The sequence below is a fragment of the Elephantulus edwardii genome, unplaced genomic scaffold (assembly GCF_000299155.1).
Source record: "Elephantulus edwardii isolate Elephantulus edwardi_28Jun2011 unplaced genomic scaffold, EleEdw1.0 scaffold00192, whole genome shotgun sequence".
Classification (NCBI taxonomy): domain Eukaryota; kingdom Metazoa; phylum Chordata; class Mammalia; order Macroscelidea; family Macroscelididae; genus Elephantulus; species Elephantulus edwardii.
Window position 1 is genome coordinate 186,946 of NW_006399942.1, and position 21,269 is coordinate 208,214.

The 21,269-nt window shown below is 36.6% G+C and overlaps 1 protein-coding gene across 1 annotated transcript in view; it reads right to left on the bottom strand.

The window, feature by feature from the left end:
- The window catches only part of TMPRSS11F (transmembrane protease, serine 11F), a 211,536-nt gene that overhangs the window by 33,711 nt on the left and 156,556 nt on the right, over nt 1–21,269 (bottom strand). The window contains exons 4-5 of the mRNA XM_006896811.1: nt 20,186–20,250; nt 1,351–1,514 (exon numbers count right to left, since the gene is read on the bottom strand). Coding sequence (XP_006896873.1) covers nt 1,351–1,514; nt 20,186–20,250 — 229 coding nt within the window. The remainder of the gene's footprint in view (nt 1–1,350; nt 1,515–20,185; nt 20,251–21,269) is intronic.

Genomic DNA, 21,269 nt, shown 5'->3' on the forward strand with positions numbered 1-21,269 from the left:
TTTATAGTCCTTGGTTTTAGTCCTAGGTCCATGATCCACCTTGAGTTGGTTTTTGTGTATGGAGTGAGGTGTGGTTCTTGCTTGAGTCTCTTGCAGATATTTTTCCAATTTTGCCAACGCATTTGTTAAAAAGGCTGTCGGTTGTGTCATTCACATAACAATTTGTTGATGAGTCTTCCTTCAGTATTGATACTATATTTTTTTTCATACAGCCTAGCCTCTGGGATTATTTGCTCAGCATAAAAAATTAAATAAGTGAAAGGATACAACCATGATGAACATATTTCTAATTGCATATAATGCAGACTGTTCACATTACTGCTTCATGGCCTATGAACATGATTCACATAGCCAGCACAGATAAGTTGTAGAATTTTACTTCTCCTCAATGTTATAATTGTCCTAATCTACACCTTTGCAAAGTCAACACAAAAGCTTATTTTTTTTATATTTTCTGCTTTCAATCAAGATCCATCTGATATCAACAATTATATTCTTTGTTCTTTTGTGTCTTCTAAGTCCATCTTACGTTTTCTGCAGTTCTCTGTTGATGTATTACTTAACATGTACATTATCTGAAGACAACAACTCAAGTCATTGCGATGGAATCATAACTGACATATAGCTGACTCTCCTTTGGGTTAATATTTCAAAAACATATGAGAATTTTTTTATAACTAATGCTAGATAAATAATTCTCTACTTTAAATTTGGTTTGGGTTAAAACTGTAATTTTACTTTAAAAGGAAAACAGAACATTTTATTTCCTGGCTTCTTCTTAGCAAATTGAAGACTAAGGTAAGAAATTAGGAGAGAATTAATAAATATAAATGTTGCTGATTACTTTCTTTGGTGGGTACAATATATTTAAGAAAGTGATCACTAATTCCCATCACAACCAGGGTTGACAATAGCAAGTGTTCCAGCCTATGGATGTGGCAATATGCCCAGTGGCAGATGTCGAAAGGCCTGTTTCTGGGAGTGAAAGTCCGTTTTATACCCATAATGATTTAATCTCAAGATTCTGGTCCACCAAGTATTAATTCAGTCAATGTAACTTAATGACTCCTTCTCAGTGAGAATTCTTCCTTCACAATAAATGTTGCCTTATCGCAGGCGATAGACCTTGGAAATATGAAAGTCTTTCCCATATAACCAATATAGAGTTCCCAACTATTCCCTACACAACCTCTTAACCCACTTTACTCTTCACTTCTGAGCATTTTTTGGTCCCTGCTCAAATTTTTCTTGAAATGAAAGAATATATTAACTTAAATTCTTATGAAAAGGAAGGGACTTGTGAGAGAAAGAAAACAAAAAATAGTAAGACAAACCAGCAAAAAGACTTACGTGTGATTTTAAATGATGGTTTGTTTATAGTCAAAGGCAAAGGCTTAGTCTTCATACTCTGATATAAAATCTTTTCAATTCTTTTCTTGATTCTTTCAACACTATCAGTAGATGGGTATCGAAACATGAGCACCATGAGAACGTTCACACCGTCTTTATCTGGACTAATAAACAGAAAGACAGATAAATAACATCATTGTCAAATTTTTAACAGTTTCTACTTATTAGAACTCACACTGAATGTAAAGAAATATAGATATATACAAAACCTAAAAAATTTGCCTAGAAATGGGCTACAGATTAAAATTGAAAACAATTTACATCACCCTTTACAAAAGGATCAGGAAGTATGCAAAGCACTGTAGGAGTTGCAAAGGTAAGTGCCACAGAGGGGATATCCATATGTAAATTAAAAAAAAATTCTCTGCCCATATTTAGCTTGTAGTTTAGAAGGGTTGATTCTTGTTTTTGTTGTGTACTATACAGTCAGAACCGACCCATAGCTGGCACTTTGGTGAGTTTTCTGAGGTCGTTAAACATACTGAAAGAATTGCCCATCCTTCTTCCCTTGGAGCCCCTGGTAGTTTCAGGATTGTTGCACAGCTTATTGACACTAGGCCACCAGAGCTTCCTAGATGGTCATTAAATAATACTTAATATGCACCTAAATATTTGCTTTATAAGTCATTTTACTTTCAGGGATTGAAAGTAAAAATGCAGTGTTGAAAATATCTTGTTCTGGGACTACCAAGGAATCACAAAGTTACAGAGGATTAGAGACATGAATAAATATTTTTCTATTAGAAAAAAATTTCTATCTAGAAATTTTATGAACAATTCTCAGGCCTTCCATACATAGGGTCACTATTAGTCGTCTATGACTTGACGGCACTTAACAACAACAACAACAACAACAACAACAAACAACAAGACAGTTTGAACAAAATTTATAAACTTTGTACTTATTCATCCTCAGTGATGTGGCAGGAACAATATTTTGTGTTCCCTAAACTCCTTTGCTTCTTGGGTACAGCGTTAGATTATATTTGCCCCCTTGCAGTTTTTTGAAATGCTAGCTGATAGGAAATAAATTATGCATCCTTATTGTAGACCTGGCTTTTATCATTTCATGTTCTGTATTTTTATTTCTCCTTATATGGCAGCCATTTGCAGAGATACAGTTACACAATTCCATTTCACAATCTCCACCAGAACCATAATTTTCTGCCTCTACCTCTGACTATCTTTGGTCAGTGCCAGAAAAATGAAATGAGTCATTATTTTATTAAAACTATTGGTAATTGTTGTTTGGTGCTTTTTAATATGAATTAATAAGTTGTGTTGTTGTATTATGCTGTAAAGTCACCTGAAACTCATAATGACTCTATGCACAACTCTGAAGTCTGCCCTATCCTGAGATAGTCTCACTGACTCCGACACACCCACCCACATTATTCTATTTACTATGTTAATCCATCTCGTCTGGGGTCTTCCTCTTCTCAGTGTTCCTTCAGCCTTCCAAGAATGATGTTCTTCTTCAAGGACTGGTCCTTCCTGATCACATGTCAAACCTTGTGAGACAGAGCTTCAAAATCCTAGCTTCCAAGGAGAAACTTGGTTTCACACTCTCTAAGAATACTTGTTTGTTCTCTTGGTGGACCATGGTATGTTCAAGTCTCTTCTGCAGCACTACAACTCATAATCATCAATCCTTCCTCTGTCATCCTTAGTCATTGTCCAGATCTCTTAAGCATAGCAAGTAATTGCAAAGATCATGATCAGGATTAGGTGCACTTTAGTCTCTAGTCTAACAACCATACTTTTCAGTACTCTGGAGAAGGCCCCAACAATACATTTTCCCTTTGTAATTCGTCTTTTGATTTCCTGATTGCTAGAGCCAAGAGTGTTGATTATGGAGCAAAGAAAGCTGAAATTCTTAACAACCTCAATCTTTTCTCCATATACCATGATGCTGTCAATTGGCCTAGTGGTAAGAATCTTTGTTTTCTTGATCTTGAGATTTAATCTACATTCAAGACTACAGTCCTTGAGTTTCTGCAACAAGTGCTTCGAGGCCTTCCCCAGTTCAGTAAGATTGTGTCATCTGTATATTGTAGGTTTTGGCGAGTGTTCTCCAATCCTGATGCCACATTCCTGCTCATAAAGTCCATCCTCTTGAATAATCTGTCCCACATACAGATTGAAAATGTATGGAGACAGGAAGTATCCTCAGTGCACTCTTTTTCTTGTTTTGAACCATGCAATGTTTCCTTGCCCAAATATAAGTTTTGCATGAGCACAGTCAAGTAGAGAAATGAATTAGAGAATGAATAGTAGAGTAATTTCTAAAGAAAATAATTTGATCAAAACTCAAATACATAAATTTAATCTCTTATTTGAGGTCTAGAAAGCCTTAGGTAGCCTTATGAAAATGAATTCATTTGAAAGAAATAAGAATGAAAGAAGGAACTAAAGATTAGAAGGAAAGAGGGAGGGAAAGGAAATGGCATGGTCTCTTTAATCATATGTATACTTATTGTGGCAGTGTTAGGTGTCCTCAAATAGGCTCGTAGATACCTTATACACCGCAGAATGAATATCTACCTGACCCTGTACCACTCAGTGTCTGACTGTAGTTCTACAAAGAGATAGATTTTGTTTTTGTTTTTAGAGTATGTGAGGGGATTTTTTTATGTTGTTTTGTTTTACATCAAGGGAAGGCAGCTTTAATTTTGTTTATTACTGTACAGGATAGGTCAAGGACTGAAAATGGTTTATACAGGGTTGCTTTGAGTCATAGTCAGCTTGATGACACCTAGCAAAAAGAAGACATGTAGTTTGAATCTACTACAGCTGTAGATTGGCAATCTCCTCCCATGTGATTTACTGTATCTGAAAACCTACTGGAAGTCAGTTATGAGTCAGTTCTGACTTGAGGTACATAGAACATATAACAATAAGCAAGAAGAATAGCAACTATGCTTTTAATGAGGGTTGCAGAGTGGAGTATACTAGGGGTGGGGGTGAGGGTGTGTGTGGGGGATTGTATACCAATGAAGGAGTTTTTCTTTTGCGTTTCAAGGAGAAGAGCAAACTGGGGGGTGGAGTGGGCAGGGAGAAAAGTGCAACAATGAATGAATGGAAATCCAAAATCTCTGTAAATGTTCATTGAAATTAATTAAAAAAATACAAAAAACCCAAAACCAAAAAACACTTACCAAAGGGGAAAAGAAAAAAAACAACACCAACCAAAAACAAACTCAAGCTCAGATTTGAATTTCTGAACTACAGGAGATAGGACAAAGACAAATTAGGCTATATAACTTGAGTATATTTTATTATGTGCCATCAAGTCAACTATGGTTAGTAGACTCTTTTTGAACAGCATATCTGAATCTTGCCTTATCCTGCACCATTCTCACAATCTCCACCATGTTTGACTACACTGCTGCAGTCACTGTGTCCTTTCATTTTGTTGAGGGTCTTCTTTCTTTCTCTAAATATCCAGTTTTTCCAGTATGAAGTCTTTTCTCCAAAAATTGAAACTTTTGACTGTATGACCAAATTATGTGAGGCAAAATTTCACTATTTTTTCCTTTAATTTGATAATTTGGTTGCATATCCTTCAGGATAGATATTTGTTTGTGCTTTTGTAATTCCATGAGATATTCAATACTGTTCTCTGAACCCACATTTCAAAGACATAGATTAATTTTCTTTCATCTTTATTCCTTGTCTAACTTTTAAACATATGGGAAGCAACTAAAAATACAATGAATGGCTTGGCTCAGGCACATAATACTCTTTAAACTGATATCAGTGCTCTTTAGAACTTTTGGTAGGACATTGAAAGTTAATTTTCCAGTGCAATATACTTTATCGATTTCTTAACTGCTGTCACTGTGCATATTGATTATGAATCCAAGTAAAATGAAATCATTGACAACTTCAACCTTTTCTCCATCTATCATGATATTGCAACTCAAAGGCATGTAGTTCAAATCCACCAGTAATTCATGGGCAATTTCATCCCTTGCAATTTACAGCATCTTAAAAGCCACTGAAGGGTGTGCATTATGAATTAATTCTGACTGGATGGTACATAATAACATAGATCCAAAACAACATATTGACCGTATGAATAATAGCTCTGAACCTTGGCATATTCTGCAACATTATCTCAATCTCTGCCATGCTCAAACCCATTTTTGCAATCACTATGTTAATTCATCTCCATGGCAGTTTTTTTTCTCTTTGGCTAACCCTCTCTCTTTCTCAGATCGATGTCTTTTTTCCAGCATGTTCAAAGTATATGAGATGAAGTTTCACTATGCTTGCCTCTAAGGATCACTTTGGTTAGCACTTCCTCCAAGACAAATATATTTGTTCTTGTTGCAATCCATGGTATAAACAATAATCCTTCCCAATAACATAATTAAAATACATCAATTATTTGGTAATAATTATTCAGTGTCCTAATTATTCAATGTCAAATAGAAATGAAGTATTTGAAAATATCATGGCATGGATCAAGCACATGTTAGTCTTTAAATGGACATCTTTGCTCTTCAGAATTTTAAAAAGTTCTTTTACAGCCAATTTTCCTAATGCAATATGATTTTTTTCTCTTGATGGATATTACAGTGGGTATTGATTTTGGATCTGAGTAAAATTAAGCTTTTGATAACCTTAACTATCCTTTGTCTATCATATTGCAAATAGATCCAATAGTGAAAATTTTTCCTGACGTTCAGATGTAATCCATATTGAAGAGTTTAGTTTTTTATCTTCTTCAATAAATACTTCAATTCCTCCTCATTTTCTATTAACAAAGTTCTGACACCTGAATAATACAGGTTGTTGATAAGCATTCCTTCAATCCTGATGCTACAATCTTCTTCAGAGAATGCAATTACTTGAGAAGCTAAAAAAAACCACAAAATAACCCAAACCCCCCCCCAAAAAAAAACCAACCAAACTCCTCTACGGCTTCACAGCTGAATTGTACCAAAAGATCAAAAAACTATCAACAATTCTACTTAAATTATTTCAAAAATTAAAATAAGAAGGAAATCTCCCAGAGTCATTTGATGAAGCAAGTATAACCCTAACACCAACACCAGGCAAAAAAAGGCATTACTTGGAAAGAAAACTACAGAACTATATCTCTCATCACTGTAGATGTAAAAATCTTTAACAAAATCCTCAACAATGGAATCAAACCCCAATAAAAAAAATAATCATGTCCCAGTAGGATTTATAAATGGTATACTAGAATAGTTCAATATAGGAAAAACAATCAAAGTAATTAATCCCACTAACAAAGCAAATAACAAGAATCACATGATCCCAGAAATGCAAGAAAGGCCTTTGATAAAATCCAACACCATTTCCTGATTAAGATGCTCAGAAAAAATAGGCATAGAAGAGATTTTCTACAAAACTGTGAGACGTATATATGCAAAAAAAAAAATTCTCAATGGAAAAACTAAAAGCATTTTACTTGCAAACAGAGACCAGACAAGGATGCCCACTGTCAAGACTCCTGCTCAATATTGCACTGGAAGTACTTGCTAGGGCAATACAGCAAATTAAGGAAATGAGGCCTCCAGATCAGCAAAGAGAAGATGAAACGGTCACACTATGCAAATGATATGACAGTGTACAAAGAAAACCCCAAAGACTCAACCAAAAACTGTTAAAGCTTGTGGACTAATTCAGTAGAGTGGCAGGATACAAGATCAATATGCAAAGTCAGTGGAATTCCTCTATAGTAACAAAGACAACTCAGAAAAGTAAAATAAAAAATTCAATATCATTTATAATATTGTTATTATTAAGTGTCATTGAGTTGTAGATGACTCATGAATGAAAGACCTGGATACTTGTATAACTTTCATCGTTTCTCCAAGTTAATAGAGTTTCTGGAGGCAAACTATTTTGGAAGCTGATGTCACTCCTGATTTCAAGTTTATTTTAATTGGGGAGCTTCACCAAACACGGTCCACCATGGGTAAAACCATTATCATATTTGACACACCAGTGTCTCAGTGTTTCAGCATCACAGCAACCACAAATTGTACCTCTGTACAGCAAACGGACAGACCAGTGCTATACCACTGAGAAAAATGTTTGACCAAAAACAATTAAAACAAGGCCTGAGGGCCACAGATTAAAATCACCCACCTTCGGCTTGGTAGCATAACTTTCTATCCACTAGGCCAACAGATCTCTCTCGTTGTCATTTATAATAGCCAGCCACAAATTGAAATACTAGGAATAAACCTAACTAGAGACACAAAAGACCTTTGCAAACAAAACTTCAAAACATTTCTGAATGACACAATAAAAGATCTAAATAAATGGCAAAAGGTTCCATGCTCATGGATACGAAGACTTAATATAGTGAAAAGGACAGTTCTAACAAAAGCAATCCACATGCTTACCACAATCCAAATACAGACACTAATTCATTTTGCAAAGAATTAGAAAAAGCAAGTAGCAAGTTTATTTGGAGAGGAAAGAGATCCCAAATAAGTAAAGCACTTCTGAAAAACAAGAATAAAGTGGGAGGCATAACAGTCTCTCATCTCAAAACCTTTTATACAGATGTAATGACCAAAACAGCATGATACTGGCACAAACACGAATGGAACAGATCGAGAACTCATAAATTAACCCAATTGTCTATTATCAATTGATATTCGACAAGGAAACAAAAACTATAAGATGGGAAAATGACAACCTCTTCAACAAATTGTGCTGGAAAAATTATGCTGCTACCTGCACAAAGTTGAAGCAGGGCCCACATCTCACACCATACACAGAAACCAACTCAGAGATGTAGGGATAAAGCCCCAAACCATAAAGTTCATAAGAAACAAAGGCCTAGTCTATGGCATAAAGAAACTGACAAATACAGGCAGAAACCCATGACCAGGAGAAGATAAAATTGATGAATAGGGCCTTCTAAAGATTAAATCTCTGTGCTCACCTAAATTCTTTTCTAACAGGGAGGAAAGAAAATCTACTACCATGTCAGACAAGGGTCTCATAACAAATGTTACAGAATCCTATAGGGCCTCCACAGGAAAGAGACTGATAACCCAATTACAAAATGGGTAAGTCACAGACTCTTTTATAGAGGACATAAGGATGGCCAACAGTCATATGAAGAAATGCTCAAAATCACTGTCAATAAGAGAGATGCAAATCAAAACCACAAGAGATACCATCTCACCTCAGTAGCTGAAGTAAAGTTTAACCAGATAGCAAGTAATAAATGTTGGAGATGATGTGGCGAGATAGGAACTCTTATACATTTTCGGTGGAATAGTAAAATGACACAACCCCTCTGGAAAGCAGTTTGGCATTTCCTCAAAGCCTGAACATAGAAATTCCATATGACTCAACTATTCCATTGCTAGGAATATATCCTGAGGAAGTTAGAACTGAAACACAAATGGAGATTTGTACATCAGTGTTAACACCAGCGCTATTCAGCCCAATTGTATAATCACATTTGAACGGATTGAGAAATTTTGGTGTTTTAACATGATGGAATACTATGCAGTACTCAGTAGAAATATTTCAAAAATTACTACATAACTTGGGAGAGATTGGAAAGAATCATACTGTGTGAAATAATTCAAAACAAATACTGCATAAGATTATTATCGTAAAAATAGAAGGATAACATAGAAAAACATATATGTGGATTTAAGAGGGTAAGGGTTGGGAGTAGATGGGTGAAGACGGGCATGGAGGAAATCATAGAGTCATACAAATTGGTAGGTTGAGGGTGGGGCAGGTAAAGGAAGCAGGAAAGATTCGGTGGGGATTAGGAAAGGCAGGATGATGATAAACCATGGTTCAAATGGTGATTGACTTTATGAAACATAAGAAATGGAAATGATTGTATGAAACACAATGTAAATGAGGCATAGTGTGAAATACAATGTGTACAAACTTTAAATACAAACTAATATAAGAATATATATAATAAAAAAGGACAAAACTGGGTCTCAATTAAAAAAAAAAAGAATGCATATCCTGTGCCCGTTTCTCAATTGGATTATTTACCTTTATCTTGTTGTGGTGCTCGAGTATTTTATAAATTCTAAATATAAGTCCCTTATCTGACATGACATTACCAAATACTTTTCCCCAGTCTGTGGCTTCCCTTTTTACCCTGTTGGAGAAGTTTTTGGATATGCATAGAGATTAGATTCTTAGAAGGTCCCATTCATCTAGTTTATCCTTTCCTGGTTGTAGATTTTTTTCAGGATGCTTGGAAGACCATTTATGTTGTGGATTAGGGCTTCTAGAGTTCTTCCAAGCTTTTCTTGAAGTTTATAGTACTTGGCTTTGGTTCTAGGTCCATGATCCACCTTGAGTTGGTTTTTGTATATATAGTGAGGTGTGGATCTTGCTTGAGCTTTCTGTAGATAGTTTTCCAATTTTGCCAACACCATTTGTTAAAAAAGGCTTTCACTTCCCCACTTAACTGATTTTATATCCTTGTTAAAAGCAGTTGACCATAGGTAAATGGGCTGATTTCTGGGTTCTCAATTCTATTCCATTGATCTATGTGTCTGTGATTGTACCAGTACCATGCTGTCTTAAACTACCACAGCAGTGTAGTAGTATTTGAAATCAGGGAGATACCTCCTACCTTATTTCTGTTTTTAAGGAGTGCTTTGCTTATTGGGGGCTTCTTTCCATTCCAAATGAAACTGGACATTGCCTTTTCCATCTTGTTAAAGAATAGAATTGGTATTTGTATTGCAATTGCATTGAATGTGTAAATTGCCTTTGGTAGTATGGCCATTTTCACAATATTGAGTCTTCCTATCCATGAGCAAAGGATATTCTTCCACTTCTCAAGGTCTCTTTTTGTTTCTTGTAGTAATGCTATGTAATTTTCTTTGAATAGATCCTTTGTGCTTCTGGTTAGATTTACTCCCAAGTATTTAATCTTGTGATTAACTATTGTTTTTCTTAGCTCCAGCTCTGTATTCTCTTTCTTACTGTAGAGAAATCCAAGTGATTTTTTTTAATGTTGATCTTGTATCCTGCCACTTTGCTGAACTGGTCAACTATGACATTTAGCACACAAATACATGAAGAAGTGTTCAAAATCCTTAGCTCTAAGAGAGATGCAAATCAAAACAACTATGAGATATCATCTCACCCCCAGTAAGGATAGCAAAATTTTCCAGAACAGCAAGCAAGAAATGCTGGTGAGGTTGTGGAGAAACTGGAACCCTGATTCACTGTTGGTGGAAATGTAAAATGGTGCAACCATTATGCAAGGCGGTATGGTGCTTTCTCAAAAAGTTGCAAATAGAAATATCATTTGACCCAGCAATTCCATTACTGGGAACATACCCTAAAGACACCATAACTGCCACCCAAGCGGATATATGCACACCCGTGTTTATGGCAGCTTTGTTCACAATAGCAAGGAGTTGGAGACAATCAAAGTGCCCATCAACAAACGAATGGATAGAGAAGCTGTGCTATATTCACACAATGGAATGCTATGCTACATTGAAAAATAAGGAACTCATGAAATATTATTCAAAATGGGTGACCCTGGAGGATATTATGCTGAGTGATATATCTCAATCACAAAAGGACAAATATTGCATGATGCCACTGTTGTAAAACAGGACTGACATCGGGATTGGGGGGAGATTGAGAAAGATGGGATAAATAATGTATACTACATTGAAACAGATGAAGGAGAGAACTGTTTAAAAGGGATATATGATTAGGTATTATTGCCATGACAGAAGTCCAGAATGAAGGCTGCATAGTGGAGTGGACTTTGGGGGAGGAATTGTCTAACAGTGAAAGAATTTTTCGTTACATTTTCAAAGAGAAGAGTTAACTGAGGGGGAGGATTGAGCAGGGAGGAAAGTGCAACAATGAATTCATTGACATCCAAAGTCTGTAAATTTTCATTGAGATTAATAATAATAATAATAATAATAAGGCAAGATAAAGAATACAGCTTTTTAAATTAATTTTTCAACATCCAGATTAAATGGTTTTGTTGTTGTTCTTAGGTGCCAGAGAGTTGACAAGCATAGCGACCCTATAAAGAACAGGTCTGAAGCCAGTTCTATCTTGTGCCATCCTTACAATCTCTGACACACTCAGCTCATTGTGGCAGTCACTGTGCCAATCCACCTGGTTGAGTCTTCCTCTTCTTTACCATTTTTTCACCTTCCAAGCATTATGGCTTTCTCCAAGGAATTGTCTTCCCTAATAACATGCCCAAAGTACCCAATGTATGTGAGACGAAGCTTTATTATCTTTGCCTCCAAGGAGCACTCTGACTGCACCTTCTCTAAGGCTTATCTGTTTCTTCTTTTGGCAATCTTCTCCAACACCACAGTCCAAAGGCATCAATCATCATTCTATTATCCTTAGTCATTTTCCAACAGGCCAACAGGCAGTAGCATGATATATGGAGAAAAGATCGATGTTGTTAATGATTTCATCTTGCTCAGATCCACAGTCTTGGCACCAGGAAATAAAAAGATGAGCTGCATTGGGAAAATGTACTGTTGGGGACTGCTCCAGAGCTTGCTATGCTTCTGAGAGGTGGATAATGAATAAGGACAAAGAAGAAGAGTTGATGCATTTGAGTTGTGGTGCTGGAGAAGGAGTATTTAACATACTATAAACTAACAAAATAGCAAACTGGTCTGGAAAACAGGATTAAGCCAGGTTACAGAGTTGCCCAATGAATACCCCTTCTGATGTTCTGACTGCTAATTACCAAGTGTTGACTGTGGATCCCTGTAAGATGAAATCATTGGTAAACTTTGCCTGTAGCTGGTACATGGGATTTGGACTTACATCCTCTATAATGTGAAACAGGCAACAACATGAGAGACCAGCAGCAGTGTGTGATGTGAGATATCACAGAAGTGCTTTTTGGACTAAGCTATCATATGAAGGGGTTGCTGGGGGATGGAGGGCTGCATCAGGTAGGTGAAAGTGCGAGGAATGCTGATGGAGCAGGGAAAAGGAAGGGGGAAGACACATGTGCTTGCGGGGGGATGGTGAATATATTGGTTATTTCTGTAAGAGACGTGTCTTTCATCTGCTTGGTAAAATGCTTGTCTATCAGATATTGTTTTAAAACTAAATATCCAAATTAAGACAGTAGGATGAAGGATTGGCTATCCACTTCTGAAATGTATGAGGCCTTTGAAAATCCTATGTACAGTAGAGCATACTTAGAGTAGACTTACAGATATGGCAACTGACACTGAGCCCTCAAATTAGGAAATACAAAGGAGGAGGAACTGTTTTAAGCAGAAAATAGTGATTGGGACATGTAATGTCAGAGGTATAAATGTAGGAAAGCTGCACATTGTTAAGAAAGAAATAGAACGCTTAAGTATTGGCATATTAGGTACTAGTGAAATGAGATAGATTTGCATGAGACATTTTGAATCAGACAATCATATGATCTACTATGCTGGAGATAAAAAGGTGAGGAAAAAGTGAGGATGCTTTTATAATTAAAAGGCCATTTCTAGATACATCTTGAAATACAATATTGTGAGTGGTAGATAATATTCATAAGCATATGAGGAAGTCATATTAATACTATTATCATCCAAATTTATACACCAACAACCAAAGCCAAAGAGAACAAAATAAATTATTTCTACCAAACATTGTAATCAGGAATCTCTCTAACATGTAACCAAGATGCATTAATAATAATGGGTGAGGATTGGCTGGGGGGATGGGGTGGTGTTAATCATAGGGTCGCACAATTTGATGGGAGTGTATAAAGAAAATGGGAAAGATACAGTTTCAAAACCAATATATTTGAACTTTGTAAATAAATCAATATAAAATATTTTTAAGAACCAGAAAAATAAAATAAAACAAAATAATAATAACGGGTGACTGGAATGTGAAAGTTGGGAACTAGAAGAAGGATTAATAATTGGAAAATATCAACTTGGTGACAGAAACAAGGCTAAGGAGAGAATGATAGAATTCTGCTCAATCAGTGATTTATTCATGGCAAGTATCTTTTATAAGAAACATAAATGCAGGCTATACACATGGATTTCACTGGAATCAGACTGATTACATATATGGAAGGAATCACTGGGGAAGTTCAGTATCAGCAGTGAAAACTAGGCCAAGTGCTGATAATCCACAAGAATAAATATTTGATCTTGAGTCTATTCACACTGAATTTAAAACCAACAACTCAGGATCAGGTTTCAGGCCATGAACACTAATGAAAAATGATCAGATGAGCTACATGTGGGAAGATACCAAGAATACTGTCCACGGAGAATGTAAAAAGGTCATTTCAAAGACGGAAGAAGAAAAAGCCAAAATGGATGTCAGAAGTGACTCTGGATCTTGCACTAAAGCACTGAGATACAAAAACAAAGGGGAGAAATCAAGAAGTTAAGAAGCTGACTAGGAGATTTCAAAAGGAAGCTCGGGAAGACAAGGCAAAGTATTAAAATGAAATGTGCAAGGACCTGGAGTTGGCAAATCAAAAGTTCAGAACTCACTCAGCATATCTTAAACTAAAGGAAGTAAAGAACATGCATTGTTATGCTTAAACTAAAACCGACAATGATTAAAGGTGCTATGGGAAGAATATTGAATGACTCAAGAAGCATTAAAAGAAAATGAAAGAAGTATACTGTAAAAAAAAGAATTGGCTGACACAGAAGAATTTCAAGAAACAACATGTGATCAAGAGGCAATGGTGATGAAGGAGGAAGTTCAGGCTTCTCTGAAGGGCTTGGCAATATATGAAGCCCCAGAAATTGATGAATTATTAATTGACATGTTTCAACAAATAGATGCTGCCCTGGACATGCTCACCAGGTTGTACTAAGAAATCTGAAGGACAACTCCCTGGCCAACAGACCAGAAGAGATCCATGTTTATTCCCATTCCAAAAACAAGATGACCTGACAGATTGTGGAGATTTTTTATCAGTATTGATAATATCACATGCAAATAAAATACTGCTGAAGATTATCCAGAAATGAGTGGAACAGCACATTGACAGAGAAATACCAAAAATACAAACTTCCGAAGAGATCATGACACTAGAGACATATTGCCAATGTTAGATGCATCTTGGCAGAAAGCAAAGAGTACCATAGGAATGTCTATCTGTGTTTCATTGAATATGCAAAGACATTTGGTTGAGTGGATCACAACAAATTGTAATTAACCTTGAGGAAAATGGGAAGCCAAGAACACTTGATTGTGCTTATGTGAAACCTATGCTTGGACCAGGAAGCTGTCCTCAGAACAGAGTAGGGAAATACTGCATGTTTCAAAATCAGGAAAGGTGTGCATCAGGGATGCATCCTGTCTCCATACCTTTTCAATCTATTTGCAAAACAGATCATACAGGAAGCAGAGCTTTATGAGGGGGAATGTGACATGAGGATTGGAGGAAGACTCATCAACAATCTGTTAAGCAGATGACACAACTTTGCTTGCTGAAACTGAGGCAGACCTGAAGAGCTTGCTGCAGGTCAAGGACTGCAACCTTAAATATGAATTGAAGCTTAACATCAAGAAAACAGACTCTCACCTCTGGCCCAATTTGCAGTACCATGATAGATGGAAAAGAGATTGAGGTTGTTAACAGGTACAACTTGCTTGACTCCACAATCAACACTGTTGTCACTCACAGTCAGGAAATCAAAAGATGAATTGCAATAAGAAAATCTGCTTTCAAGGACCTTTCTAGAGTACTGAAATGCAATGATGCCAGTCTAGAGACTAAGTTGCACCTGATCCAAGCTATAGTCTTTGCAATTACTTGTTGTGCATCAGAGAACTGGACAATGACTAAGAATGACAGAAGAAGAATCAGTCCCTTTAAGTTGTGATGCTGGAGAAGAAACTTGAACATACCATAGACTGCTAAGAAAACAAGTATATATATTTTAAAGAGTGTGCAACCAAGTGCATCCTTGGATGCTAGGATTTTTTTTTTAAACCCACTTCCTTTATTTTTGGCTTGGAATATTTGATACTGTTAAAATGGAAATACTCCCCAAACTGATATACATATTCAACACACAACCCTTATCAAAATCCCAAATGACTTTTTTTTTTTCATTTCAATGAACATCTACAGAGATTTTGGGATTCCATTCATTCATTGTTGTACCCTTCTCCCCGCACAAACCCCTCCCCCCTCTTCCCCCATTTGCTCCTCTCCTTGAAAAGCAAAAGAAAAACTCCCTCATTGGTACACAATCCCCCCCCCCGCACCTCCCCAAACCCCACCCCCTACCCCCATTTTGAATGTCTGTATTACAAAGTTTGGACACATGGCTAGGTGGAACCGATCCTTGGAGAAGGACATCATGCTTTGAAGGGTGGAGGGACTGCACAGGAGAGGAAGATCCTGGATAAGATGGATTGATACAGTAACTGGGACAATGAGGGTTGGTGTGTCGGAATCAGTGAGACTGGCTCAGAACAGGGCAGGCTTCAGAGCTACAGTACACAGGGGTCACTGTGCTTTGCAGGTGACTCAATGGCACATAACAAGAATAACAACAATCATGATTTTGTTAGTTGGTTCATAGATGAGTATTTTTATTTTCTTGCTGTTAAGATGTAATCCACACTGAAGATGGTGATGTTTGATCCCCACATCAGCAATCAAAGTGTGTCATCTCTATAGGGCAGGTTTTCATTGAGTCTTCTTCCAATCTTGATGCCACAATTCTCTTCATAGTCTAGCTTCTCAAATTATTTACTCAGTATACAGATTGAATAGGTATGCAGAAGGGATATAGCACTGACACACATCTTTCCTAATTTTAAACTAGGCAGTGATTTCGTGTTTTGGACAACAGCTTCTTGGCCTATATATGGGTTTTGCTTGAGCATAATTAAGTGTTCTGGGATGCCCATTCTTCTCAATATTAGCCATAGGATTGGGCTATTTGTTTTCTTTTGATTTGTTGGATTATTTGTGTGTGTGTTTGTGTATGTGTGTGTGTGTGTGTGTGTGTGTGTGTGTGTGTATGTTTTGTTTTATTTTTATAATCCACACAATGCAAGACTATTGTATTCTCAACAAAACACAAATATTCTTCTGGTATTCTTTGCTTTCATCCAGGATCAGACATCAGCAATGATTTCTTTTGTGCCACTTTCTCTTCTTAATCCAACTCGAGCTTCTAGCAGTTCTTGATCATTATTCTATTCTAGCTGTTTTGGATGATCTTCAGTAATATTTTGCTTGCATGTGGTTTTAATAATATTGTTTGATAATTTACAAATTCTTCTGGGTTAATTTTCTTGGTAATGGGAACAAATACAGATCTTTTCCAGTCAGTTTGCCAAGCAGATATCCTCCAAATTTCCTAGCATAGACTGATGAGCAATGTCCAGGTCTGTATCTTTTAGGTGAAACTATTCAATTAGTGTTCTGCGAATTTCTAATGTCTTATTTTTGTCCCGTGCCTTCAGTGTAGCTCAGACTTCTTCCTTAATTACCACTGACTCTTACCATATGGCTCTTGTTCATATGTTACTTCATGACATTTTTCAATGTCAACCAATTCTTTCTGGTACAGTGATAGTGTGTTCTATTCATCTACTTTTTATGCTTCCTGGAAAACTCAAGATTTTGCACATAGCCTTTTTCAGTATTGAACTCATGGCTTGATTTTTTTTTTCTCCACTTCATTCAACTTTAGAATGCTGAGAAAAGTCTTTCCTTTTTATTCTCCAGCTCTAGGTCTTTGTATATTCCTTTATAATATTTTTGCTTTGTCTTCTCCAGCTGTCCTTGAAATCTTCTGTTACTCCTCTTCAACATTTGTACTCTTTGTTTTGGCTTATCACTCTAGTATAATTTTCAGAGTTTCTTCTGATATCCATTTTGGTCTTTTTCCCCCTCTTCTGTCTTTATAATGACTTCTTTACTTTCTTCATAGATACTATCTTTGATACCATTCCCAAACCTGTATGGTCTTCAATCACTAGTATTCAATGCATCAAACTTCTCCTTGAGATAATTTTTAAATTCAGGTGGGATATGCTCAAGGCTGTATTTTGGTTCTTGTGAACTTTAAAATAATTTCTTCAGCTTCAATTTGAATTTGGATGTCAGTAACTGATTTTCATGTATTTTGATAATAAATAATTCCACAGTGAGCACCTAGCCTCCTTCTAACTGCTGATACTGAGTTTATCTAATTATTTTAAAAAAAAATTTTTTTACAAATGTAGTCATCGTGTGAAGTTCATCAGGTGATGTCAGTTGTAAAGACTCCTTTTGAGTTTTGGTTTTTTAAAAGGCATTTGCTACAAATACCTCATTGAACATGCAAAATTCAATCACTTGTTGAGTTGTCTTGCATCTGTCAGCAAGTTCATACTTTTTAACTGCTATTCTTTCCTGGTAGCATCAGGATGGATGGTGAAGAGATTGAGATTGTACACAGCTTTAGTTTGCTTGACTCCACAGTCAACAGTCTTGGCACCAGCAGCCAGGAAATTAAAAGGTGCATTGCTATGGGAAAGTCTGCTGTTAGGGACCTCTCCAAAGTACTGAAGAACAATGGTGTCTCCCTGGAGACTAAGGTACGTTTGATACAGGCCATGGGCATCGCAATCACTTGTTATGCATCAGAGAGTTGGACAATGACCAAGGAGGATAGAAGGAGAATTGATGCCTTTGAGCTGTGGTGCTGGAGTATTGAGAATACCATGGACTGCTAGGAAAACAAACAGATTTGTCCTAGAAAGGGTTAAACCAGGTGGCTCCTTGGAGGCAAGGATTCTGAGGCTCCGTCTAACATACTTTGGACATGTTGTGAGGAGAGACCGGTCCTTGGAGAAGGACATCATGCTTCATAGGGTGGAGGGACAGCACAGGAGGGGAAGGCCCTCTATCAGGTGGATTGATTCAATGACTGGGATAATCGGGATGGGAGTATCAGAGACAGTGCGATTGGCACAGGACAGAGCAGAGTTTAGGGCTGTTGTACACAAGATCGCTATGAGTTGCAAGCGACTTGATGGCATATAACAACAACAACAATTCCTTCCTGATTGTTAGCATCTTTTGCATTCCAGTCATCAATGTCAGCAGTATCTTGAGTGCATGTTTGGTCCATTTTGGACTGCAAACTTAGGTCGATATCCTTGAATAACAGTTGTGTTAACGGGCCTTCCTTGTAGGTGTATGGTGTCTGCCCTAAGGCTCACAAAATCTTGAATATTTTTTTAACTATGAATGCAATACTACTGTTGTTAAATTTTTCTTTCCAGCCATATATTTTAGTAATAGTTTTCTATTAATTCGGCACTGGTAGTCTAGTGGCAAGAAGCTGTGCTGCAATACTGGAGGCATGTGATTTGAGGCTACTTACAGTTCCAAGGAAGAAGGATGGGCAATCTCTTCCCATGCAATTACCTGCCTCTGAAAACCCACCGGAGGGTCACCTATGGATCTGTTCTGACTCGACGGTCCACAATAACAACAACTTTGTAAATGAATAGATATTAACTTATCATTGACATCATTGTACTCCGGAATAGATTTCGAAGTGTTCTCTTTAACAATGTTTGTGATACCACTCCTCTTCAGTTTGTCCTGTTTAGCATAGTAAACTATATGTCCAATCAAAATCTGTCAGTATCATTCAATTTCAAGTGACTGATGACCAATGTACTCCATTTCAGTTTTTACAATTAATTGTTTTCTTAGATTGCAATTAATATATTCCATGTTTCAATAATTAACTTTTTGTCTCATTTTGAATCATGATATATTAACAAATGATGGTCCTAAACATTTTACTCCTTTGCCATTGAAATTGCTTTGAGGAAGCAGATACCCCCTTGAGTATTTTGATTGCCTTTAAATGAGGAGGACTTCTCTTCTGGGACTATATTAGACAATATTGTATGGATATTTAGAAGATTTTTACTGACCAGTATTTTGTTTTACTTTTTTAGACACAGCCTATCAAGTCCTTCTTCCTAGCTGACTACTCTGAAAGTGCCACTGAAACCTGTTCATAATGAATGACACTGTTAATATTTGAAATAGTGGTTGTATAGTTTGTCGCATATCAGCATCATGCAAGTCAAAATCATACCATAAAGTACCAGATACGTGCTCAAGAGACATGGATGCTAGTATTTTTGTATCACACTTCCCTGTTCAATTTATTTATGTTAACTTTCATTACAGCATGAAAATTAAGTGACAATAAAAGCCACTTTTATAATTCAGCGTAGAGAAGAAAATACTCTGAAAATTAAGTAGGTTTAAAAGAGGAAAATAAAATAGAACTGGTATAAATTCGACTTAGTCCCTTGATAAAAGGGGAGTGGAGTATTTTAGCCTCATACTTCCTCTTCTGTACTTTTTGTTTCTTTCTCTCAGAGGGCACATTCTTCTCCCAGTTGTCTCCCACCCCTCATCCATAGAGATTCTTTTTTTTTTTGTCAGAGATTTTGCTGTGGTTGCAAAAAGTTTTGGTAGTGTAAACTAGATGGTATAATGGCGAGGCGGTGTAAGTTCCTCAGGATTTGTGATATCAGGGATTTGGAATTTACTCTGTGATAGTGGATTTGATTTTTGCTTTGCTTTGTTTTGTGGTTTGCTTGTTTGTTTGGGGTTTTTCCACTTTCTTCTTCTTCTTCTTCTCCCCCACCACCCCAGGTGTGCTAATCCATTTTCTTAAGGTCATGAAAGGAATATAGCAGTTGTGTTTGCCAAGAACTTCATGCTAAGGGCATTGATTTGAAATTGAAAACCAACTTTACATACCTTAGCTTGGTCACATGGGATTTGATAAACCGTCCTTCTCCAGAGCGTCGAAATATCCTGGATATCTGGTTAAAAATAAAATATATAAGGGTAAATTCTTAGGGGAAAAATGTATTGTTTTTCTTAAATAAAAATTTGAGATAAAAACAAGGATTTCAGTTTATGTGAAGGCTTACAATGATAGGATGATTTTTGCTAAACATCTATAAGGGATAACAATGACTAGCACACAGAATTATTTTAAAGATTAAATGAAATAATGCATATCATATTATTGATAATTTTTATTTCTATTATTTTGAAAGAAGCTAAAGTATCTATATTATTTTTTAAGCAATAATAGTTTTAAGAAAGCCATCATAAATTTGCTACATTCATTAATTACCATGATATTTCCTCTGCTATTGATATTAATTTGTGGTGCTCAAGTGTTTTATAAATTCTAGATATAAGTCCTTATCTGACATGTCATTAACAAATACTTTTTTTCAGTCTGTGGCTTCCCTTTAGCCTGTTGGAGAAGTTTACAGATGTACATTGGGATTTGATTCTTAGAAGGTCCCACTCATCTATTTTATCTTCTCCTGGTCTTAGACTAAATTTTCTTAAATTGGTTTGTTTACAAATTTGTTTGCAAATTGGTTTGTATTTAGTGTGTTTCACAGTATTCTCCATCCATATTGTGTTTCATGCAATCATTTTCATGCACTGTTTTAGAAAATTTGGACCTTGCTCATTATTAACCTTTTTGCCCAGATCCTTCCCGTTTATTTCTCCACCTCCCTCCACCCACCCAACTGTGTAACTCTCTGTTTTCATCCCTACCCATCCTCAGCTCTCCCCCTCTTGAATTCCCATACATGTTTTACTGTTGTTGTTGCTGTTATGTGCCATCGAGTCGTTTGCGGCTCATAGTGACCCTATGTACAACAGCCCTAAACCCTGCTCTATCCTATGCCAATGGCATTGCCTCTGACACACCCATCCCGATTACCCCAGTCACTGAATCCATCCACCTCATAGAGGGTCTTCCCCTCCTGCGCTGTCCCTCCACTCTACCCAGCATGATGTCCTCTCTAAAGAC